The 27,510-nt window shown below is 37.2% G+C and overlaps 1 protein-coding gene across 1 annotated transcript; it reads left to right on the top strand.

Moving 5' to 3' along the window:
- The first annotated feature begins 1,307 nt into the window (after positions 1-1,307).
- IGFBP1 (insulin like growth factor binding protein 1) lies at positions 1,308-6,346 on the top strand. The gene is made up of 4 exons (XM_082257988.1): positions 1,308-2,041; positions 4,540-4,730; positions 4,961-5,089; positions 6,012-6,346. The coding sequence occupies exons 1-4, from the start codon at positions 1,681-1,683 to the stop codon at positions 6,141-6,143; spliced, it is 813 nt and encodes a 270-aa protein (XP_082114114.1). The 5' UTR covers positions 1,308-1,680; the 3' UTR covers positions 6,144-6,346.
- The last annotated feature ends 21,164 nt before the right edge of the window (positions 6,347-27,510 follow it).

Raw genomic sequence — 27,510 nt, 5'->3', positions numbered from 1 at the left:
TTTCCTGAAACCCGGCGGCAATAAGGAGTTATTGAAGAGAGGGAGGAGTGGAAGGAAAGGAGACATAAGGTTTCTTGAATAGCGGACCGAGTTCCAGGGTATCAAGCTATGAAGCATGAGGGGGATTAGGGCAGGAGGTCGGAAGCCTATGGGGAAGCCACAAGAGGGCGAAAAAAGGCCATGTTCACATTTTGTCAATGAAATTTATAATTTGGTGTTCTTATTATATTTGTTAGAATATTTATCATACAAGTCTTTTTTTATTATATGCGCTTGTTTCTTCACCCAGATCTAGAACTGTCTAAAAACACTGATCTAGTTATCAAATTATTTGATAATACCATCTTCATGCTGTTATTAACCCCTTTACGCAGCTTATTTATTTTGTGGCTGCTGTGATTGGATGTCACCGTATTCACATGTCTAGAAGCTTGTCCTGCTGGTTTCTGATTAGATGCAGTAAAAAAGAGTTATTGATGACAATGAGTACACAACCTCAGGCCACTTATGATGCATACGTGTGGCTTCTGGGTGTTGAAGCTCACGATTCTGCATATACATTATGTGTTTAACAGTCAGCATGTGGTTAAGCATAAAGTTGTAGGAGGATATTACATTGAGGGCGTTTTTTAATTGGCACATTTTTTTGCAATGACAATACGTTATTTACTACAATATTTGTTGTTTATGGTTACTTAAAGTAATACTGTTCTAGGTTGCACAACTACGTTGTGCATCATTCCTTTTTCTAAGTATTTTTTGCCCATGGCAATACCACACAGATATGCATCGTGCATGATCATTAAACAAGCTACTACAAGTGCATTAAATATATAAAATAAAGTTTAAAAATTGAATAAAATTTTAATATTTTTCTATCTATATTATTTTAATATATGTTTTTTATATTTATGCATGTGTTGCAGAGTCATTTAGCCTGATATGGTAGTTTTTTTTTTTTTCTTTTGCTAGTACACCTGCTCTGCAACTAAATCATAACTATTATACATTAACACTTTGGTTACGTAGGAAGATTAGGAAAGAATTTGCAGTTGGCCAAAACAAGTTAGTATAGCCAATAGACGTCACATGTTTATTATCTACTCATGCCACTTCAAACACATCCTCTTTGAAAAAAAAGTTTAGTTTGAAATCAGTGCCCCTTGTTATCTTAAGCTGATCGAGCCTGTCATAGCCTGAAAAGGTGACTTTGGAACATTTCTAAGGGGCTAAGGTTGATGGAATGTGATTTCCTTGTTATTCAGGAAGTTGTAAATCAAACTAAGTTTGTAACATTTTTTTTTTTCTCAGGCTTTGTTTTGACAACTGAACTTGCTGTGTGCAGATATAGGCAGTTAGGCGTCACTGTTAAGCAATAGAGTATAAAGGGAAGGTTACAGGGGGCGTAGTGACCACCCAAAGCAAAGACATTGCAGTAACAATCACGGTGTGTTTTACAAATAATTCCTCAGGGCTAATGATTAATCTGAGGTAAAACATTAATATCCCAGGCCCCCGGCAATGCATTGTATATATGACGAGCGGAGCTGACACAAGTATTTAGGAAGCCTTCTTGACAGAGTTTCAGAGACTTCTCATCACTTAGCTACACTACTGATCTTACACACCAGAACAGCTTACAGAGTATAGTGTTCTAAGAGACATATTTTGAAGTAGCTAATGGCTAGAGAAATCAGTCCCTGTACTTGGCTGTTAAAAGCCTCTCTGCTTTTTATGGCAGTAGTGATTTCAGTGACCGAACCACTGCATTGTGCCCAGTGCACTGAAGAGAAATTAGCTCTTTGCCCACAAGTACCTGCTGAGTGCCCAGAACTGGCACGAGAACCAGGCTGTGGATGCTGTTTGACTTGCGCACTAAAACGTGGGGAGCCTTGTGGGGTGTACACAGCTAGATGTGGAAAAGCACTTAGTTGTCAGGTAAAACCTGGAGAGCCCAGACCCATCCAAGCACTTACAAAAGGACAAGGAATCTGCATGGATGCAGACGACTTACAGAAGCTGAGAACTAGTGATGCTACAGGTGAGTTTGCACAAGGTACAAATACTTGTAAATTATGTTTTGCAGATAAGCATAACAGATTTGTTTTTAGTAAAACAAATTGCAGAATATAATTGTCTGTTGATCCTGTTTACTTGCATTTTTATATAACTTTACATTTATTTTCTTAGCCCAATTTACTTATTTTTTTTGCAGGTTACAATGTTACATGAAACACAATGTATCATTGTTACATGATACGCAATGTTTAGCATGTGCAAATTGTAAATGAGACAAATATTAGATATGTTAATATTTTTCCCTACAATCTCTAGTGCTTTTTGAATTCAATATATTTTATAAATACTGCTTATCAACTTAATAACAATGTATTATTGGATCTTAGGACCGTTGGATGAGAAAAACAACATTATTTAGTAGTAAAAAAACTACATAAAAATATATATAGCATGTAGACATTTCAATAAAGAAAACTGGCATGTATTACAAATTTTTAGGAAATGCAGCAAAAACTTCTGTAATTTTTCACATTTTTGTTAAATAGAAAAAACAAAGGAGAAATACATTTTTATGTACATGCAACATAAGACCGGTAGAGGGACATCTGAAAACTCTTTAAATATATATCACAACACTTGAAATATAACTATAGTTACTGTGGATTTGCAAAGGTGAAAATAATTATGTAAAATCTATTTTGTAGATATATTTTGACAAAATATAAAAGGTGTTTTTTTTTTTTTTTACCCCTAGTTGGGGTTCATTTTTCTTTCATTGCATTATGCCAAACAAAAAAGAAAATATATTTCAATCTTTAATTAATACCTTTTTCTTACAATTCATTTTGTTTTGAAAAAGTGCCATGTCAGAGATTTAAAAATCTGATTAAAAATGGGTAATGTTTTGCAGTAAATGCACTATAGTTGGTCAAATGCATCAAAGTAGCAATTTTGTTAACAGATAATATTTCATGTGTGTTTTTTTTAACAGATGTCTGTACTATTGCCTGATCAATACATACATCAGATTTCTCAACACTGATGCTTGTTTTTTGACCTGTGTCCTACTTTGTTGCATCAGTAAGGTGAAAGATCAAGCTATGATAACAAGTCCCTTTCTACATTGTTAGAGAAAACACAAGTTTTTACATCATTGCTAGTATTTAAGCCCTCTGCTTAAAAAAAAAAAAAAAAAAAAGTACAGAAACACAATATCCTGTCTGCATACGCATACAGACAACCTGAATATCTTTTTTTTTTTTTTTTTTATTACAATTCAACCTGAATATCTTTAAATCAGATTCAGATACTAATTATATTATATTTTTCAATTTTTAAATTGTAAGAGCATCTAAGGTAATAAGGCTATCAAACTTCAAAGTATCAAGAGCATGCTATTATAATAGTAACATAATAATATTTTAAAACTAGTAGTTTTTTAATATTTTAGTTAAACTACTGTATAGATCATGCATGTGATGTACAAACAAGAGAATATTTTGCTTGTGTGTAAGGAAGCCAGGAAATATTACAGACATTTCCCTCTACATACCAATGAGTTTGCTTATTTTTAGACCTAGTAGGATAACAATAATGTGTAGGACATTTTTTGTCTGTTTCATTTTCAACATTTCAATGTCAATGCTTATGTACAGAAAAGGGTTTCACAATTTTGTTATTTAAGCATGAATTACTGAACCGCAGAGCACTAGCATTTGATATTGCTTAAAAGAATAATTAAAAAAAAAAAAGCAGTGGTACCTGCATTTTCATGTTTCTAAATGCAAAATAATGTGCTGAGGGAAAAATTATCCTATAACAGAATACAATATTGGGGGTATGGTGTTAGCCAAAACTACAAAGGAAAGTTATTTGGGAGTACTTATTTCAGATGATTGCAAAATGAGCAAAGAGTGTAGCCTGGTAGCTGGGAAAATTAATAGATATCTGAGGTGGATCACCAATATGAGCAAGGATGTCACCTATATAGATCTTTAGTTAGACCTCATTTAGTATACTGTTTCCAGTTCTGGAGACTTCATAAGCAACAAAAATGGTGAAAGATCTGAGAGTTGAAACATACTAGGAGACCCTGCAGGAACCTAACTTTAAATGCATTAAGGGTCTGAATAGGATTCAGAAGGGCTGTGTTTTAATATGAAGCTAAGATCAAAAACATGGGGACATATTCAAACTAGCAGAAGAAACATTCTAAACTGACTTAATACGTATTTTTATTGGAAAAGTAGTTGAAGTTTAGAACAGAATTCCAGTAGAGACAGTGAGTTGGTCAACAGTAAGTAGATTCGAACATGCTTGGAGATCTGTATTAGGACAAGAAATTAGAAAAAAAAAGGAGTTAAAAAAGGGACAGACTCGATGGACCACTTTGTCTTTTTCTGTCATCACTATGTTTCTATGAAAGTGGTAAATTTATAAACGTACATTTATTGGAATAACAGGTTACTATAAAGTCATACTGCATGGTTTGTAATTCCTGTTTGTTGCATCCACTTATAGAAATAAAGGACTACTCAGAACATGAAAATACTGCTCAAGAAGGAAGCGATCTTACACAGGATCAGCTCTCACCATTCCTCCGATTGTTTCCTGATGGTGTGGATAAATTTGATGCCTGGAATGCAATTATGTACGAACGCATGAAGGCAAAAAAGCTCTTTGAGAGAAGAAAATTAAAGGACCAACCACAGGTAAGCTTTTAAAGATCAGTACACCAAAGGTGTTAAACTAAAAAACAAATGAGGAATTCTCAATCCAATTACAGAATAACATGCTGTATAGGGCTCCATTCCCATTCACACACTGTATGTGAAAGGGGCACACACATTTTCCACGTTTTTTTTTTTTTGGCCAACTTTGTCTAATGTAAGTTGATTGCTGAAGTTAACATCCATATTTTTCTGTTTTTTTTTTTTTTTAGGGACCATGCCAGAAAGAACTTTACAAAGCCATGGACAGACTGGCAAAACTTCAACAAAGAACTGGGGAAGACTTGTATAGGTTTCATATTCCCAACTGTAACAGGAATGGGTTTTACCACAGCAAACAGGTAACATTCTAATATTTTTCTAAATAAAAGCTAACATATTCCACTGGTAGCATAACAATAGCAATAGCAGCCAACGCAGCTTGGGACAAAATAAAAATGAAAAAACTAATGACACTGCTGTTGACACTGACCCTGTACCCCTTGTGACATTTTCAATCAAGAAAAGCTGATGTCAGACAGATAGAAGACTTCAGCATTGTTGGTGCTAGTCACAGGTCCCCCAGGCAGGCAGTAGATATAATCTGTAGGTAGAATAGACTTGGTAGTGTGGATTTATTGCCCCCAAAGGTGTTGGTCATCTCAGCCAGCATTGACATTAACCCGGTATGCCTAACATAGGGGTTTAGAGTAACTGTGTGCTGAAGTACTAACAATTATGTTATAATATATAATATTGTGATGGTCATTCTTACTCCTTCTACAACTCCCATGTTTATTGTTTAACTTAATACTAGACCACCTTTTTTTAGCACTTGCTTGCTGTGGCAGTGGAATAAATTGGAAGGGCTTAACATTTCCACTATGGCCCTGAGATCTGAGATGCTAAAAAAGATTGATGAGCTATTGAGAAAGGAGTTCTTATTTGGAAAATAAAGGTTAAAAAGTAAATTCCATAAATTGTCACCCCCCTTCCCCATCATCCCTTACAACTTCTGTCCACAGTACTGTATACTTGTAATGTACTGACTATGGTGACAGCAATTCTGCTACCTTTCTCTGATAGGGACATGTTTTATGTTAGGATCAATGACAGTACGGAGGTTACCAGGGGGCCCCATGATCTGTAGTATGCTCCTGATATCAGCATTGTAAAATACTATATATATTTACAACTGTATATATTTTTAATACAGTCATTATTTTAACTTTTACTAGGTAACACGTATTGTATTAATTATCTGTTACTGTTTATTTTATCCAGTGTGAGACTGCTTTAGATGGAGAACGAGGAAAATGCTGGTGTGTTTATCCATTGACTGGAAAGAAGATTCCAGGTTCTCCTGAAAACAGAGGCGAGCTTAATTGCCAACAATATCTGAATGCACAAGAATAGGTGTACTGATGCTGTATATATTTTATGAACAACTATTGAACTATTTATTCAGACTTATATTTTCCTGTCCCTTTTATATTATGTATTTTTAATAACTATTTATGAGCAAATATTATGGTCTAAAGATTTACACTATTTTTTAAAATAAATTAAAAATGTAAATCAAGCCACTTATTTAATGCATAAATTATATTTTTACTATGGTCTGTTGATGATTTTTTTTAATCAAAATGACAAAAATGAAAAATGTATTTTTTTTATACGCACAAGCCTGACTTTCTCTCCAGTAAATTTTTTTTTATATTTTCATTTAATAATCCCTGCACTGAAATGTGCTTTTTAATCCCATCAGGTAGCTACTGTACATTTTCAGACTGTGCTATGGAATAATTACTTTTTTTTCCATAGACTCTGTGGTTACAAAAGTATTATTTTGAAAATATTAGTAGTTCTAGGGGTCAGCTGTTAAAAACATAAACAATGTATTGTTTTTATTGGGTTTAGTTTTAAAAAGTATAGTTTACAGAACTTACCATGAGCAATCAATTTTAAATATTATGTTAGCTTTGGCTAATATCTCATACCTTATCTACAAAGTAGTTACAAAAAAAGACACAAGACCATCATATTTAACCAACAGAAAAATAAAAATAATAGAATAAATAAATAGCAAAATATTTTGTGCATTTAGGAATGCATCCAGTCAATTTTTTAAAACAATCTAATGAGCTGACAAAAAAAATCTTTCATAAGGAAGCCCATTTCACATTTTCATGTGAAGAAGCTTTTTGGTAAGTAGAGGTTAAATCTCTTCCCCCCGAGATTGTCTCCTTGTCCTTTGCGATGACCTTAAAGTAAAAATTCTACACCAAGTTCACTATATGTACCATATGTGGTCATACATGTTGATCATTCTCCCTCTTAATCGCCTCTTCTCAAGAGAGAAAAGATTCAGTTCAGCTAATCTTTCCTCATAGCGGAGCACCTCCATGCCTCTTATCAGTTTGGTTCCCCCTCTCTGCACTTTCTCCAGCTCCTCAATATCCTTTTTGTGATCTGGTGGCCAAAACTAAACTGCATATTCCAGATGAGATTTTATTAATGCACAGGGGCAAAATTATGCTCATTAATGCTCCAGGGCAGTAGACAGTCATTCACCATCCCATCCTCACATATAATGCAGATCTACTGATCCTGCATTGTATGTGATAACTTCAGAACACCTGAGAAGAGAAAAGGCTTTAGGAATGCTCATGCAGTTAGGAAGAAGCCTGCAGGAGCTAAGACTATAGTAAGAATTAGTGCTTATTCCTTTCTCCCTAGACTAAATGAGCACTTACCCTTGCAATTGGGGGGGGGGGGGTTACTGCTAGGGTAATACTACTTTTTTAAGACTTGCCCACCAGTAAAATATCTTATTTGATCAAGAGATTACATTTAGTCAGACAGATGCCATATATACTTGAATTTGTACAGTTGCTGCTTTAAAAAGAAATCAGCCTTAATTTGAATTGGTAATTGTGTTACACTTAAACCGAATTGCCAGCTTTTGAAAGGGCAATTCAAAATTTTTTTTCACTTTTTTATCACTTCCAAATTTTTAAAGGCATTGAATGGATATAGATAGTAAACAGAAATGTATCCATTCTTTTGAACACCCTTGTGGGAGAATGTATTAGCAGGCATTGAGAACAAATGTTGCTGATAATTATTAGAATACACATATAATGATGAATTATAACATCTACAAAATGGGGTCTGATTTGCCAAATGAGTCATTTTTACACATGCCCAAAACTACATACTCAAGTAAAAAATACTAGTAAATGTTCTTTGCAGCAACATTTTAACTATTGTTAATTATATGAGTGGTTGCTGTATTTTACACATATCTTTCAGGGAAGTCAAATAATTATATATTAGAGCTCTAAACTATACAAGGACTAGAGGAGAACAGAGAAAAAGATAATTAACATTTTTTGTAAATATACCTTCATAAATAATCTAAGATGACTCTGAGCCAGAAAATGCTAGAAACCCCAAGGTATTCAGCAGAAGCTTGTTAAAAAATGTTCAGGAACTATTCATTTTTATGGATTTTGCCCCAGGGTGAATCAACATCACAGTAAAGTGCACACAAACACACAAAAAAATTAATTTTCTTTTTCCTGTTTGTATATACGAGTAATGAACTCTAAATCAATTTTGATATATGCATATGAATTGGCCCTTTGCCCTTTTACATGGCATTATTTGTCCTAAAATATTTAGTGCATCTTCTCTTATATAGTTCTAAAAAAATCATTATCTCAGGTTGTAACCTTGTTTTTCTAGATATAGATACTGCTCCAGACAAAGGATTCATTAGCATAGACACTCCCATACAACACAACACTTCCTTCAGAAATGACAATATTTTTTCTTGCAATATAAGATAAATTTGTATAGATATTTTTTAAATTTAATTTACTTGGAAAATGTAAGGAAAGTAAATGCCATAAACAGCCTATGTAACAATTAAATGTTAAAGATTTTCAGGTTTTTTTTTTTTTTACACATATTTTATATAATTTATCTCTTGTTTTATTCTAATACCTCTTCAATGTAATGCTACATTTTGGTTTTGGAAAAGGTCTGTAAAAAATTGTAATCATTTTTATGCCAATCCAGAGAACCATGGTTCAACTAAATTAAGTTCTTTGAGCTGCCATAAAAATGTCACATTTTGATAAATTTTTCTGACAAAAAAACATTACAAACCTTGAGTTTTGTTTCTGCATATATTGTTGTGGTTTAAGTGTATAACTTTACTTCTCTGCATATTAATCCCAATCATACATATTTTTTGTGTATATATATATTTTTTATGTTGACCATGGTTTAGGACAAAATATACTGAAATGAATAATATTTCTCCATGCACAAACTTGGTTGGTTATCTGACATTCAGTCAAGTAACACTTATTGCTGCTACTTTTATATATTTTATCAATTGAGATGTATTTTATATTGACACAGTGCTGCTAATAAAATCTTGTTCTTCTTTTAATAAGTTATTGTTACCAGTTTGATCAATTTATGTTCATTTTGTAGAATGCTTAAGTGAGAATAAATATATTTCACATTAAGGAAAATACTGTGCTACTCTTTACTCATAAAAGTTTGTTATGTGCCAACCACACTCCACTATCCACATATCCACATTGCAGATGAAATGCAGTTGTTATGCTGAAAAATAAGAATAATGCCAGGTTTCAGAGGCAAACACACAGTGGCTGGGGAGCATGCAAGCAGTTTGATTAGGGCCCAAAACAGCAATGTAGGAGAGAGAGATCAGTCATTTTTTTCCAAGAAAAATAATTGAGATATAATTATGCAAACATTGCAACCCTAATTATTGTAGAGACTTGCTTTCCATTATGCAAGCATATTTCCTTGGCCACTGTCTCAGAGAAAAAAATGAAGCATATTTTGTGTAGCTTAAAAAAAAAAAAAAAAGTTTGGGCTTATTATGTCACAGTCAACAGCCAGAAATATTGTACAGACACGCAGCACACCATGTAAGTGTTTTTAGAGAGAGACCAAGCACATTTTATATACTGAAATATAAATTAGAGTGTGCGTTTTCAAAGCAGAAAGCCAGAAAGCTGAACTGATCAACAATTGGACAGTATGTACTCCTTATATGCTATGATTCCATGTCAGAGGAAGATCCAGCAGACTTGATCTGAGAGAAACAAATCACAATGTCTTTATTTGTCAGACAATATAGCTAAACAATTGTAAACATTTGATGCAGATTTCTTCAAGCCCTCTTGCTATTCCACTTTTCCAGAGGGAGTGAGCAGGGAGATTATATGTAAAAAAGAAAATTTAGAGCTATTTTCTAAGTTTGAGAACTGAAAAATAGAACAGTTTTAGAGGATGCCTTTTTAGCCTTATTATATAGGCTACAATATAGGCTACAATTTTTTAAGAAGAGTGAAATCAGATTGCGCATTGAAATCTAAAATTTAACAGGCATTTAGCATCAGTAAAAATGTGTCTCTTTTTTGGACACCAACAATAGAAATAACATACAGGTTTGCTCTTCAGTTAAAAAGTCTTTTTGAGCAGGCTTTTGAAGAGATTGAGCAGGCTTTCAGCATTCATAAAATACTAAGGATTGACATACAGGTTTTCACTACAATTAAAGCAAACCACTACAAATAAAAAGCTTTTTAGACAGGCCACAATTTCTTAGAGCTTGAGCAGGTGTTTAACATCTGGAAAAAAGATAAAATACTGAGTTCTTTTTAAAACGGATGTTGGAACTAGCATTGATGTTTACACTATAGCTAAAAAGCCTGTTTGTGAGGGCTGCAATTTCTGAGAGCTTAAGCAGCCATTTAGCATCTGGAAAAAAAAATCAAATCAACAACACCACAAAATGTGTGGTACCCCTTTAAATACAATAATAATATGGTGCCCTCAAAATCTGTAATACGTTTAATATTTATAAGTGCAATAAAACACTCACACTTTGTAAATCTCAAAACCTTAAATGCATAAAATAATATGCATCCACAAAGAAACTGCAAAAAGTGCAAAAACACCAACATAGTCCAATTTCAATACTCTGTATATCCAGTGAAGGTTTGTGAAAAAAACATTTCCTTCACCACAGTGCAGATGAATGTTTTACCAGAAAATAATGGCCCCTAAACTAAGCCATCAGCACATACAAGAATTAAGAACTGCATCTGCAGCTACCATAGAATTAATCTCTAGAATCCCACATCAGCCTCAACCATAGGTATGTATACCATAGATCATGGAGGAGAAACAAAATTGCATTTTGTAGTAGGGATGGGCAAACTCATGCTCAGGCTGAACATTGACTGTTTGCCCATTTGCTGAACACCTGAATTATCAGGGTGTTCAATCGCTTGTACGGCCCACCGAACGACCACAATGCACTGCGCTGCCGCACAGTGCATTAGAAGCCCTGATTGGCTGAAGCAATGAAAGCTTTGCCCAATCAGGGGAACATAGCACAGTCAGAGCCATGATTGGATGCTGCAATGATGACTCTATCCAATAATGAATCATTGCTCCCCACTCCACACTATCAAAATATTCTTTCAATAGCGGCCATTTGCAGTGTGATATTGGCATAGAGAGAGATACAACAGGACTCTGTTCAGTGCTACTAGAGATTAGTGTGCTTTTGTGATTCTATTGTCAGTGTAGAGTATCAGTATAGTGTGAATCTAGTGATAGTTCAGTGTGAGTGTAGTGCGACCATTGATTTTTACTTTAGTGTGAATCTAGTGATAGTACAGTCAGTGTGAGTGCAGTGACCATTCATTTTTTCATTAGAGTCAGTTTATGTTGTCAGGGCAGGATACTGCAGTATAGTTCAGTGCGTTACTGCATGTTTAACGCAGTATATTTCTGTGCATTACTGCAAATTTAACGCAGTATATTTCAGTGTTTTGTTGCATGTTTAATGGAGTACATTTCAGTGCGTTACTGCACGTTTAACGCAGTATATTTCTGTGTGTTACTGCATGTTTAGCACAGTATATTTCAGTGTGTTGGTGCATGCCTAACGCAGTATATTTCAGTGCATTGGTGCATGTTTAACGCAGTATATATCTGTGCATTACTGCATATTTACCGCAGTATTTTTCAGTGCATTGGTGCACATTTAACGCAGAAAAATTTCAGTGTGTTACTGCACGTTTAACGTAGTATATTCCAGTGTGTTACTGCCTGTATAACGCAGTATATTTCTGTGCGTTACTGCGCGTTTAACACAGTATATTTCTATGTGTTACTGCATGTTTAACACAGTATATTTCAGTGCATTGGTGCATGTTTAACGCAGTATATTTCTGTGCATTACTGCACATTTAACACAGTATATTTCAGTGTGTTACTGCCCGTATAACGCAGTATATTTCTGTGTGTTACTGCATGTTTAGCACAGTATATTTCTATGTGTTACTGCATTTTTAACACAGTATATTTCAGTGCATTGGTGCATGTTTAACGCAGTATATTTCTGTGCATTACTGCACATTTAACACTGTATATTTCAGTGCGTCGGTGTACATTTAATGCAGTATATTGCAATGCATCAGTGTAGTTTTACTGCAGTATGCTGTAGTGTGTGTTAGTGAAGTATGTCTTCATAGTGAGTACTAAAGTGCACCAAACACTACTTTCCATTGAATAAAGTGCATCCACATCCACATTTCCACATTTATTACATTTTATTAATAAGCACCCCCTACCCATCATGTCTGGGAGGCCAACAATGAGGCAGATGTTCCCATGGCACTGTGAGGGGACCACATATCGGGTACCAAAGACACCACCACCACCACCACCACCACCATATACCCTATGCTTGAGTCACGGGAATTATTTTCTGATCCATCACAAGACATTTACGATGTGCAGCCATTCTTGGCATTGGATCAGGAAGAGGAGGTACCAACAGCTGCCACTCAGCAGTCTGACGACAGTACCCAGATCAGTCCAAGGAGATTGGTCCCCGCTGTTGCTGTGTAGAACTGTAAGACCTCGCGCTTGTGGTAATAAATGCTGAATGTGTATGTAAAACACTTAAATTAATTAACATAAAATCTGTGCAAGCTGCCTGCTGCAAGAAAAAGTGCTAGTGCTCTTTGAAAATGTGAATCAGTGATTGCAGCGCTGCTTTAAGTAACTTAGTAAATAATTCTAATTAATCATAAAATATTCATAAAAAGTGGATATTAGAATATATAAGTATGGAAAACATTCATAAAAGTGCATATCAAAATATAAAGTGCATAGTAAGTGCATAAAAAATGTCCATATTTTAGTCCTTCAGAGTAACAAAGTGCTTTGGTGCTTGATCCGTGCTTGATCTGGGGTCGCCCCCTGTGATTATCTACTTACCACAACGTGGTTAATAACAGGCAAGGAATGCTGATTATCATCTGCAGTTCCTCTGGGACTGCTGGAAAGTGTGTTATCGGTAAGATCCTTTGCAATAGTTAGTAATCCCGAGTTTCCTCATAAAAAGAAAAACTGATCATAGTGAAGATCGTTTGGACAAATATGTTTATTGAGGCAAACAGGGGTATACTCACAAACATAGTATAAAAGCACGCATTGAACAAGAGCTCGGCACGGTGGTCAGCTGCTCCTGCAGCGTGCGCTTCACCAGCCGGAAGTGACGTGGCAATCCGCTCGGCCAATCGCTAGACGCGTTTCGCTGTCAATCACAGCGTCATCTGTAGCTATCGTGCTGAGCGTGCCACTGTGCTTTAAATACACCTTCACTATTCCTTCCTTCCGGTAATGTTGCGAGCTAATTGCGATCGTTACAATTGTTATACTGGCTACATAACTACTTCCTATAAAATGGGTATGCATTAAAGTAAGGTGTTTAGCTTTATGTTACCATATTGAATTATAATTGCTACTAAAAATAACAACCATTGTAGTGAATGGGGTTATGTGCTAACCTCCTTCAGACTGCCCTCTAGTGGTTGGTACTAGAAAAAATTGTACGTTTGAATTGAATAAAGATCATACACAATCCAATCGTGCCTGATCGATCATCTTTGACAAAACTGAAAACTTATTCCAAGGCTGGATAAATATATATATATAGACTCATAAATACATGATAAATATAAGATTAAATAAACAATTTCAAGCAAATATATATGAATTACAATATTAAAATAAATATATGTTAAAAATATAAATATAATTCCTAAACATTTTTAAAAAATTCCTAACCAATTTTAAAAATCATTAATAAAACAGTTGATGTCTATTTCCACGTTTAATCCTTTAGGTGTCATGCTACCTAATTTATGAATCCACCAGGTCTCGTTCTGTGAGATGGCTTTTTTCATGTTGGTGCCCCTCCAGTGTTTTTCGATAGTATCTATTCCGCAAAATTTTAGTTTACTTGGATCTTTGTTATGGTAGATTCTGAAATGGTTTGATAGGCTATGTTTTTTAAAACCTTTTTTAATATTTGCAATGTGCTCTCTTAATCTTATTCGTAGTTCTCTGGTAGTACGACCTATGTACTGGAGTCCACATTCACACTCCAGTAGATAGGTGACGTGGGAGCTTCTACATGTTATAAATTTTACTATTTTAAATTGTCGCCCAGTGACTGTGGATTTGAAGTGCGTTTCCTTTCTGGATTTGTTGTTCTTTGTACATGTGCGGCATATGACACAATTGCCACATCTATAATAGCCTTTTTGGTCCAAGAATGTGACCATTTTTTTGGGTGGGTCGGGAATGTTTTTAGCTATTTTGTCTTTTAAAATAGGGGGTCTTCTGTATATAAATTGGGGGTTTTTCGGTAAAATACTGTTAAAAATTGGATCTCGCATTAAAATAGGCCAGTGGGTTTTAAAAATATTTTCTAATTGTTTATACTGTTGGTTAAAATCTGTGCAAAAGGCTGTTTGGTAGGGTTTTTTGGTTTTTTTACTGGGTTGTAATAATTATTTTCGGTCCATTTTAGTGACTTTTTGTTGAATTTGGTTCAATGTTGTTGATTTGTACCCTTTGTCTTTGAATCTTAGTAACAGCATATTAGATTGTTCCAGGTAATCTAGTTCTGACTGGCAATTTCTTTTTATTCTAAGAAGCTGTCCTTTGGGTACTGCAGACAGCCACTTAGGATGCTGGAAAGCAAGATCCTTAACCTAAAAGAAACCTTACGACCACATGCGAATACTAATGAGTATAAAGACAGAATGAAAAGTATACAGGATTTTATCTCCAAATTAGACAAAGACACACAAAAGAAAAAAAGAAAAAAATTCCACAGGGATTTAAATGATTACAAGGCAGGAAATGTTTACAAATGGCAAGAGATGATGGAGGAGGAGCACATTCCCTCAAGGGACTCATCACCGGAAAGGGAGAGCGTCTCATCCCCCTATCCCTCTAGCACCCCGATAGCTAGTACTTCCTATGCCAACAGTACACCCTAACAATATGCTGATTCACCACAGTATAATGTATCTACACAGAACAGATTTGAGCCATTAAATCAATACTCCCCTTCTCCTAGACCAAGGGGACCCCCACCCTACCATAATCAAGGGTATCAACACCAACCATCTTATTGAGGGGATTTTTGGTACAGGGGACAAGGAAGACCCCCTTGGAGAGGAAACAGAGGGAGAGGCTCTTATTGGGGTCCTCCAAGGGGCAACCCATACTACTGGAGGCCCAGGGGGCAACATCAGGGACCCCCTGCACATCAAGGACCACCTATGCATCCACAGCACACCGAAAGAAAAGAGGATGCAGAGGGGGGGAAAGGAAAAAGAAAGCGAGTCAACTAGGATCGGGGATATACAATCTCAGCAGCGTGACTTTCAACGATGAGGAACTACGGGTCCTCGACTTGGGACTCAAGTTTGCTCCCCCCAAAAACATAAACAAATTTCAAGCTTTTATCGATTTACACAAGTTCGTGAGAACGTTAAATATCAAAAAGTTTTATGCAAATAAAACAGATGACACTAATGTAGTAGATAATACACAACAAACCAATTTTGTACACAGCACCTTAAAAAACAAATCCACGTTTAATCCTAAAATCAGTAACAACCAATGCTTAGACGTTTTTAAGCTTATGGTACAACAAGATATTGAAAACATTTCTATACACCCAGTCCCAGGAAGTAAGAAATTACAACAAAAAATCGAATCTGTTGAGAAAAATAAAAACATAGTAATTAGGCCTGCGGACAAAGGGGGGGGGGGGGGGTATCGTGATTTTAGACAAAAAACAATATATGGAAGAGTTGGATCGGATAGTACACGACAGTGAGACATATGAAAAATTAAAAGGCAATCCAGTAAACAAACTCAAAGCCAAATTAACCAGAAAAATTAAAAAAGCTTATAAGGATGATATTTTAAACAAAAAAGAAATGAGATATTTGGTGCCTGATGCACCAAAAATGCCAATTATATATCAGGTACCAAAGATTCATAAAAATCTGGAAAAGCCACCTGGACGTCCTATCATTAATGGAATCGAATCCATTTTTTCAAGGGTAGGTGAATATCTAGATTTTCATCTTCAGCCGTTAGCACAAAAAACAACATCCTACCTCAAAGATAGTAAAGATGTATTAAATTATATTGAAAATGTAACAACAACAGAAAACACGATTCTAGCTAGTGTGGATGTGAATTCACTTTATACAAACATCAACCAAAAAGATGCCATGGCAGCAGTTAAATGGGCTTTGAAGGAAGACAAGAGATTACCTCCGTCCCAAATTGAATTTTTACTAGATATTTTAGAGATGGCCATGTGCAATAACTACTTTTGGCACTGCAAGCACTTTTTTAAACAAATAAAAAGGCGTTGCCATGGGGGCAAAGTACGCACCAACGGTAGCAAATATCTTCATGAATAAATGGGAAGCGGAATACATTTTTAACAACCCCCACCCTCAGTTAAAAGGTTTTAAAAGATATATAGATGACATTTTAATTATTTGGGAAGGTTCGCAAGAATCCCTGGCAGAATATATTGAGTTGATGAATAACAACAGATACCAAATTACTTTTACGGCTAATATTAATAAGACGGAAATAAATTATTTAGATCTTACCATTTTTAAATCGAATAATCATATGTCCACAAAAACGTATTTCAAAAGTACTGACAGAAATAGTTACATCCCAATTAACAGTAACCACCATCCTAAGTGGCTGTCTGCAGTACCCAAAGGACAGCTTCTTAGAATAAAAAGAAATTGCCAGTCAGAACTAGATTACCTGGAACAATCTAATATGTTGTTACTAAGATTCAAAGACAAAGGGTACAAATCAACAACATTGAACCAAATTCAACAAAAAGTCACTAAAATGGACAGAAAAGAATTATTACAACCCAGTAAAAAACCAAAAAACCCTACCAAACAGCCTTTTGCACAGATTTTAACCAACAGTATAAACAATTAGAAAATATTTTTAAAACCCACTGGCCTATTTTAATGCGAGATCCAATTTTTAACAGTATTTTACCGAAAAAAACCCAATTTAAAAATTGGTTTGTTGTGTATTATCTACTACATTAGTGTCATCTGTTTTATTTGCATAAAACTTTTTGATATTTAACGTTCTCACGAACTTGTGTAAATCGATAAAAGCTTGAAATTTGTTTATGTTTTTGGGGGGAGCAAACTTGAGTCCCAAGTCGAGGACCCGTAGTTCCTCATCGTTGAAAGTCACGCTGCTCAGATTGTATATCCCCGATCCTAGTTGACTCGCTTTCTTTTTCCTTTTCCCCCCTCTGCATCCTCTTTTCTTTCGGTGTGCTGTGGATGCATAGGTGGTCCTTGATGTGCAGGGGGTCCCTGATGTTGCCCCCTGGGCCTCTAGTAGTATGGGTTGCCCCTTGGAGGACCCCAATAAGAGCCTCTCCCTCTGTTTCCTCTCCAAGGGGGTCTTCCTTGTCCCCTGTACCCAAAATCCCCTCAATAAGAGGGTTGGTGTTGATACCCTTGATTATGGTAGGGTGGGGGACCCCTTGGTCTAGGAGAAGGGGAGTATTGATTTAATGGCTCAAATCTGTTCTGTGTAGATACATTATACTGTGGTGAATCAGCATATTGTTAGGGTGTACTGTTGGCATAGGAAGTACTAGCTATCGGGGTGCTAGAGGGATAGGGGGATGAAACACTCTCCCTTTCCGGTGATGAGTCCCTTGAGGGAATGTGCTCCTCCTCCATCATCTCCTGCCATTTGTAAACATTTCCTGCCTTGTAATCATTTAAATCCCTGTGGAATTTTTTTCTTTTTTTCTTTTGTGTGTCTTTGTCTAATTTGGAGATAAAATCCTGTATACTTTTCATTCTGTCTTTATACTCATTAGTATTCGCATGTGGTTGTAAGGTTTCTTTTAGGTTAAGGATCTTGCTTTCCAGCATCCTAAGTGGCTGTCTGCAGTACCCAAAGGACAGCTTCTTAGAATAAAAAGAAATTGCCAGTCAGAACTAGATTACCTGGAACAATCTAATATGCTGTTACTAAGATTCAAAGACAAAGGGTACAAATCAAAAACATTGAACCAAATTCAACAAAAAGTCACTAAAATGGACAGAAAAGAATTATTACAACCCAGTAAAAAAAACAAAAAACCCTACCAAACAGCCTTTTGCACAGATTTTAACCAACAGTATAAACAATTAGAAAGTATTTTTAAAACCCACTGGCCTATTTTAATGCGAGATCCAATTTTTAACAGTATTTTACTGAAAAAACCCCAATTTATATACAGAAGACCCCCTATTTTAAAAGACAAAATAGCTAAAAACATTCCCGACCCACCCAAAAAAATGGTCACATTCTTGGACCAAAAAGGCTATTATAGATGTGGCAATTGTGTCATATGCCGCACATGTACAAAGAACAACAAATCCAGAAAGGAAACGCACTTCAAATCCACAGTCACTGGGCGACAATTTAAAATAGAAAAATTTATAACATGTAGAAGCTCCCACGTCACCTATCTACTGGAGTGTGAATGTGGACTCCAGTACATAGGTCGTACTACCAGAGAACTATGAATAAGATTAAGAGAGCACATTGCAAATATTAAAAAAGGTTTTAAAAAACATAGCCTATCAAACCATTTCAGAATCTACCATAACAAAGATCCAAGTAAACTAAAATTTTGCGGAATAGATACTATCGAAAAACACTGGAGGGGCACCAACATGAAAAAAGCCATCTCACAGAACGAGACCTGGTGGATTCATAAATTAGGTAGCATGACACCTAAAGGATTAAACGTGGAAATAGACATCAACTGTTTTATTAATGATTTTTAAAATTGGTTAGGAATTTTTTAAAAATGTTTAGGAATTATATTTATATTTTTAACATATATTTATTTTAATATTTTAATTCATATATATTTGCTTGAAATTGTTTATTTAATCTTATATTTATCATGTATTTATGAGTCTATATATATATATATATTTATCCAGCCTTGGAATAATAAGTTTTCAGTTTTGTCAAAGATGATCGATCAGGCACGATTGGATTGTGTATGATCTTTATTCAATTCAAACGTACAATTTTTTCTAGTACCAACCACTAGAGGGCAGTCTGAAGGAGATTAGCACAAAACCCCATTCACTACAATGGTTGTTATTTTTAGTAGCAATTATAATTCAATATGGTAACATAAAGCTAAACACCTTACTTTAATGCATACCCATTTTATAGGAAGTAGTTATGCAGTCAGTATAACAATTGTAACGATCGCAATTAGCTCGCAACATTACCGGAAAGAAGGAATAGTGAAGGTGTATTTAAAGCACAGTGGCACGCTCAGCACGATAGCTACAGATGACGCTGTGATTGACAGCGAAACGCGTCTAGCGATTGGCCGAGCGGATTGCCACGTCACTTCCGGCCGGTGAAGCGCACGCTGCGGGAGCAGCTGACCACCGTGCCGAGCTCTTGTTCAATGCATGCTTTTATACTATGTTTGTGAGTATACCCCTGTTTGCCTCAATAAACGTATTTGTCCCAACGATCTTCACTATGATCAGTTTTTCTTTTTATGAGGAAACTCGGGATTACTAACTATTGCAAAGGATCTTACCGATAACAAACTTTCCAGCAGTCCCAGAGGAACTTCATGCAGATGATAATCAGCATTCCTTGCCTGTTATTAACCACGTTGTGGTAAGTAGATAATCACAGTGGGCGACCCTAGATCAAGCACGGATCAAGCACCAAAGCACTTTGTTACTCTGAAGGACTAAAATATGGACATTTTTTATGCACTTACTATGCACTTTATATTTTGATATGCACTTTTATGAATGTTTTCCATACTTATATATTCTAATATCCACTTTTTATAAATATTTTATGATTAATTAGAATTATTTACTAAGTTACTTAAAGCAGCGCTGCAATCACTGATTCACACCCCGCTGTTGCTGCCTACCCTGAGATCTCAAATGTTAGTGGTGGGGAATAGGGATGGACAAACATCGACCGGGCCACGAATTTTCTCAAAAGTCCGCGAACCGCGAGTTCACGGCGGGCCCAATTGACTTTAATGGGAGGCGAACTTTAAAAACCTTTAGGTAATATTTGCAGCCACAAAAGATGTACTAGCTGTGCACAAATAGTCCCAGCACATGGACAATGTCATAACAGAAGTATTGCAATTGAAAAAGTTGCCCTAAATTTTTTATTTTTTTTACAGCAATAAATATTTTTTTTTTTCATAAATCAGCCAGAACTGACAGCAGCCGGTAAATACATTGTCTAATACATATAGGGTCCATTCACACATCTGTAAAATGGGTCCGCATCTTTTCCACAATTTGGCGGAACCTTTACAGACCCATTGTTTTTCATTTCCAGTCTGAAAAATTAGGCATTCACACGATAAAGAAGTAAGTGTCGGCCATTCCAGGCCCCAAAAATTAGCCCTCATGCGTTTACCTGACAGCTAAGAACGTAGTATTCTGGGGCTGAAGGTACATTAAGCATTCACATGATACAGAAGTAAGTGTTGGCCATAAAAGGCCCCAAAAATTAGCCCACATGGGTTTAACTGACAGAAAAGAACTTTGTTTTTGAATGCTAGAGGTACAGTAGGCGTTCACAGGATACATAAGTAAGTGTCAGGCCTGTATAGGCTCCAAAAATTAGCTCACATGGTTTGAACTGACAGCAAAGAACTTCGTTTTTGATGGCTACAGTTACAGTAGGCATTCACAGTATACACAAGTAAGTGGCAACCTGTATAGGCTCCAGAAATTAGCTCACATGTGTTGAACTGACAGCAAAGAACTTTGTTTTTGATGGCTAGAGGTACAGTAGGCGTTCGCAGTATACAGAAGTAAGTGGCTGCCTGTATAGGCTGCAAAAATTAGCTCACATGGGTTGAACTGACAGCAAAGAACGTAGTATATGATGGCTAGAGGTACAGTAGGCGTTCACAGTATACACAAGTAAGTGGCGACCTATATAGGCTCCATAAATTAGCTGACATGGGTTGAACTGACAGCAAAGAACTTTGTTTTTGATGGCTAGAGGTACAGTAGGCATTCACAGTATACAGAAGTAAGTGGCGGCCTGTATAGGCTGCAAACATTAGCTCACATGGGTTGAACTGACAGCAAAGAACTTGGTTTTTGATGGCGTGAGGTACAGTAGGCATTCACAGTACACAGAACAGTAAGTGTCGGCCTGTATAGGCTGCAAAAATTAGCTCACATGGGTTGAACTGACAGCAAAGAACGAAGTATATGATGGCTAGAGGTACAGTAGGCATTCGCAGTATACACAAGTAAGTGGCGACCTGTATAGGCTCCAAAAATTAGCTCACATGGGCTGAACTGACAGCAAAGAACGTAGTATATGATGGCTAGAGGTACAGTAGGCATTCACAGTACACAGAACAGTAAGTGTAGGCCTGTATAGGCTGCAAAAATTAGCTCACATTGGTTGAACTGACAGCAAAGAACGTAGTATATGATGGCTAGAGGTACAGTAGGCGTTCACAGTATACACAAGTAAGTGGCGACCTGTATAGGCTCCAAAAATTAGTTCACATGAGTTGAACTGACAGCAAAGAACTTCGTTTTTGATGGCTAGAGGTACAGTAGGCATTCACAGTACACAAAACAGTAGGTGTCGGCCTGTATAGGCTGCAAAAATTAGCTGACATGGGTTGAACTGACAGCAAAGAACGTAGTATATGATGGCTAGAGGTACAGTAGGCGTTCACAGTATACACAAGTAAGTGACGACCTGTATAGGCTCCAGAAATTAGCTCACATGGGTTGAACTGACAGCAAAGAACTTCGTTTTTGATGGCTAGAGGTACGGTAGGCGTTCACAGTATACAGAAGTAAGTGGCGGCCTGTATAGGCGGCAAAAATTAGCTCACATGGGTTGAACTGACAGCAAAGAACATAGTATATGATGGCTAGAGGTACATTAGGCATTTACAGTACACAGAACAGTAAGTGTCGGCCTGTATAGGCTGCAAAAATTAGCTGACATGGGTTGAACTGACAGCAAAGAACGTAGTATATGATGGCTAGAGGTACAGTAGGCTTTCACAGTATACACAAGTGGTGACCTGTATAGGCTCCAAAAATTAGCTGACATGTGTTGAACTGACAACAAAGAACTTCGTTTTTGATGGCTAGAGGTACAGTAGGCCTTCACAGTATACAGAAGTAAGTGGCGGCCTGTATAGGCGGCAAAAATTAGCTCACATGGGTTGAACTGATAGCAAAGAACGTAGTATATGATGGCTAGATGTACATTAGGAGTTTACAGTACACAGAACAGTAAGTGTCGGCCTGTATAGGCTGCAAAAATTAGCTCACATAGGTTTAACTGACAGCAACGAACTTAGTTTTTGATGGCTAGAGGTACAGTAGGAGTTCACAGTATACAGAAGTAAGTTGCGGCCTGTATAGACGGCAAAAATTAGCTCCCATGGTTTGAACTGACAGCAAAGAACGTAGTATATGATGGCTAGAGGTACAGTAGGCATTCACAGTACACAGAACAGTAAGTGTCGGCCTGTATAGGCCCCAAAAATTAGCCATTCAATGGACATGAAATGCCTCTTATGCCGCTGTATTTAGCGAAGACAAGGACCAGGAATTGTTGTGGGTTGATGGCGGTCTGGCAGATATTTGTGGCCTGTGATGAGGAATTGAATGAAACATGGTCTACTGGTGGTCACGTGTGTTTAATTCCTCAGAGATCCATTCATTTTTACAAATCTGAGGTAGTCTACACTGTCATGAGCTAAGCGAGTGCGCTTATCAGTCACGATCCCCCCTGCTGCGCTGAACGTCCTTTCGGGCAGAAAACACTGGACGGGGGGCAAGCCAACAGTTCAATTGCAAATTGTGCAAGCTCTGGCCAGAGGTAAGGCCTGCCCACCTAGTAGTCCAGGTGTTCATCACTCCTCAGAGCGTCCACATCGGCCGTTAACCCGATGTAGTCGGACACCTGTCAAACACCTTTTTTTACGCTCTAACATTTGAGCCACAGAAGCCTGCCTTTTTCCAGAACAACGTGATGATGGCATCATGCAAGGTGGAGTGTTGGACAACTGCGAGGAGACAGGAGAAGGAGAAGAGGCTGGACGGTGAGAGCATGGAGTGTGGCTGTGTGGGTTCTGACGGTGTTGCTCCCACTGGGCTTGGTGATGGCAGATTTCAGGTGCCTCCTTAAGGCGGTTGTCCCCAGGTGAGTGTTGGGCTTACTGCGACTTATGCGTTGACTGCAAAGGCTGCAGATGGCAATACTGGTGTCAGCAATGGACACATTAAAAAAAGCCCACACTGCGGAGCCATGTGCCGGCGTCCTGGGAGCGCTAGATGTGACTGTACATGGTTGATGGCTCACTCCTGATACATTTGCAGTCTGCTTTGTACCTCTTGTGCAATGCAAGTTCTTCCTGCCTCTCCTCCCTATCTGCCGGTCCGTCAGTCCGCCAGTTCTACAAATAATTGGCCAGTAACTGTTGTCACTGTGTGTAGCACAGTTAACACAGCAAAAGAGGCCAAATTTTTGCAGGACTAAAATACAATCTTAGAAAAGTATACTGTTAAATAACACCCCACTTCAATATGTGGTATTGGGGGGCCATTGGTGTATCACACCAGTTCAAAAAATTGGCCAGCGAGTTTGGCGCTGTGTGTACCAGACTTCACTCAGCAAACGAGGCAATATTGTTGCATGACACAAATACACATGTAAAAGTTTACTCAGATAACACCTCACTTCAATCTGTGGTATTGGGGGGGCCACAGGTTTATCACACCAGTTCTACAAATAATTTGCCAGTAACTGTTGTCACTGTGTGTAGCACTGTTTACACAGTAAGAGGCCAAATTTTTGCAGGACTAAAATACAATCTTAGAAAACACTTACAATCTTGATACTGTTAAATAACACCCCACTTCAATATGTGGTATTGGGGGGCCATTGGTGTATCACACCAGTTCAAAAAATTGTAAAAGCTGCGCTAAAGTGAAAGGACTATAGGTGAAATGAGTACAAAAGTCCTAATAAAGTCCCATAATAGATTGTATATTGAGTGAACAAAAACGAAAAATTAAAAATTAAAAATAAAAGTAAAATTAATAGTCCAAATATATCCAGATGATGTATAAATCTTCTAGAAGGATTGACACTTGATGTATGTACTGCTTACCAGAAACAGCAAATTGAAACGCCTGATAAGATGATATATGGCTCTCCGAATCCACTGTATAACCAGGGAAAGACCCTTAAGAGGGATTCCGGGCCTCAGACAACATGATATATTCAATAGGTGTCAATCATGTGTATATATAATAAAATATTCATAGCGTGATACTGTATTTGTAACAAAAGTGCACATAGCAAGTGTAGAATCACCTATGTGTATAAATTGAGAATAAGTGCTGGGTAAGAGCAGAAGACCACCACCATCATCACAGGCTGCTTACCAGACACATATGTGTTGATAGCACACAAAGGAAATAAGTCCAAAGCTGCCAATGTTCAATCACATGCGACAGAATCCAATCTACAGCTGTGACCACCACCAACATATACCACTGCTTACCAGAAATATGTCAAAATGATGCAGGCAACATTCTAGGGACCAAGAAGTTGGAAGTCCCAAAGGATATAGATTCGATGGAGTGCCCCTCAGAATCGCGGAGTACACCGGTCCCAACCAAAGGAGGTGTCTTATCCAAAGATATTCTCACATGTAGCAGTTATGCGGTCACATATAAGAAATAAAAATGCCCCATAGCGTAAAACCATTACATTTATTAACATAAAAAAGGAGTGACACTTACAAAAAAGGAAGCGCTGAATTAAAGCCGCCGGCCAGTCGGCTGCAAACACCCATCCTCACTTCTCGTGTAGGTGACGTCAGCACACCGCGGCCGACGTAGGTTTAGTCAAAACTGACGTTCTCAAGGTACGGGCGGCGCACTGACGACACCTGTTAAATACATTGGTAAAAGGGATCCTCCCAGCGTGACCTCCAGGACAGAAACCGAAAGCGCCATCTTAATTATGGCATAACACGGCAACATGCCCTTCCTTAGTGAAAAGTCAACTAAGGCAAACTCGCAATATACAATCTTTTGAGTGGTATATATCCTCGATTGTCATTATAAAATTATATTAAATTGGAAAAAGTGGCAATGCGTCTCATGTACCAAACAGCAATAATCCCGTTCAAACACCAGACGCACACCCCATGAGGACCTATCAAATCAAATTGATATGCATAAATACAAACATACCAATAATCACAGTATAAGTACAACTAGTGACCATAAATCTAAAATCAACTCATTCCGAATTCCCCACAAGTCACACTGGGAAAACTCCTTGAGCTATAAAACGCAACTGACATAATAAAAAGCTCATTCTTATTTTCAAACCAGACATTGCCTTGATCATATAACATCACATCATATCATATCATATAACATCACTAGTCATAAACGTACATGACTAAATAATTAAATCGACATATAATCAAAAATAATTAATATAAAGAACACGATAAATAATTTCAAACCAAATATTGGCAAAGTACAATACACTGCCATATTTAAAAAGGATATATAAAAATAATATTAAAATATTGTTAAAAATACAAAAAGCAAGGGGCTAAGCATCATCTAGGAACGCGTTGACATCAGTGTCAATGTTCAGTCCAAATGGCATGTAGGTCTTAACTCTGTAAATCCAGGCCATTTCTAACCTAGAAAGGCCCCTCACAAATGGTTCACCGCGCCATTTTGGACTGAACTTGTCAATGCCCAAAAAAGTAACATTCGAAGGGTCCTTATTGTGAGATAACAAAAAATGTTTGGAAACCAAATGTTTATCAAAGCCCTTACGAATATTAGCAATATGCTCATTAAGGCATACAAATAAGGGGCGCTTAGTCCTCCCAATATACTGAAACCCACACGAGCACTGGAGGAGATAAAAAACTCCAGTACTCGTGCAGGAGATGAAAGGATTAATTTTGTGTGACCTTCCAGTGCTGGTAGACACAAAACTTTTAGTGTTTTTTTGTTTTATATGGTTCAAGCGACAGACTTGACACCTATTGCACTTATAGAAGCCACACAACTGATGTAAAAAGGTAGGTTTACTTAAAGGAGCTTCAATCACATTGGGTGCCAGCACGTCACGCAAATTAGGTGTACCCTTAAAAATGACTCGTGGTTTCTCAGGTAAAACATTTTTTAAAATTGGGTCATTATTTAAGATATGCCAGTGACGCGTCATCAATTTTTTTATTCCCATAGACTGTTTGGAGAATGTGGTAATAAAAGAGGGGCTTGACGTAAATTCCTCCAAAGCACCAGAGGGTCGTGTAATCAACAACTGAGATCTATCCATCTGGCTTACTTGCTCCGGGGATATCGAAAACGAAGAGATTTCCAGTCACAACTTACCAACCAGTCAGCGACCAACCAAATTGACCTGTCTAACAGTATGCGTTAAAAACAGGGGTTTGGTTGCACACATTTGCAAATACATACGTAAGCTGCAGGCCCCGACAAGGCACCCTGTGATCTGCAGTCCCTAACTCTACAATTTAAAGAGTCTCTACAGTGAGAGCACATGTATTTAATGGGATAGATGGAGGACAGGTGACTAGAGGGAGCCCACCCCTCCTTAAAGGCACAGGGTCACACTGAACACCCAGCACATCGCACAATGGCAGCAAAGGTGTCAGTGCGTTGCCTGGCTCAATATAGATATCAATAATGCATAAAGTGGTCACCGCCTCCATCTATAACTGGTCTTGATGGTAAGAAGCACTGGAAGGGCGGAAGCATATCAAAAACGAAGAGATTTCCAGTCACAACTTACCAACCAGTCAGCGACCAACCGAATTGACCTGTCTAACAGTATGCGTTAAAAACAGGGGTTTGGTTGCACACATTTGCAAATACATTTGCAAATACATACGTAAGACTCTTTAAATTGTAGAGTTAGGGACTGCAGATCACAGGGTGCCTTGTCGGGGCCTGCAGCTTACGTATGTATTTGCAAATGTGTGCAACCAAACCCCTGTTTTTAACGCATACTGTTAGACAGGTCAATTCGGTTGGTCGCTGACTGGTTGGTAAATTGTGACTGGAAATCTCTTCGTTTTTGATATGCTTCCGCCCTTCCAGTGCTTCTTACCATCAAGACCAGTTATAGATGGAGGCGGTGACCACTTTATGCATTATTGATATCTATATTGAGCCAGGCAACGCACTGACACCTTTGCCGCCATTGT

This window comes from Pelophylax lessonae, assembly GCF_965119305.1.
Source record: "Pelophylax lessonae genome assembly, chromosome: 5".
Lineage (NCBI taxonomy): Eukaryota > Metazoa > Chordata > Amphibia > Anura > Ranidae > Pelophylax > Pelophylax lessonae.
Note: the sequence above shows the minus strand (reverse complement) of the source record. Positions and strands in the feature narration are given on the sequence as shown.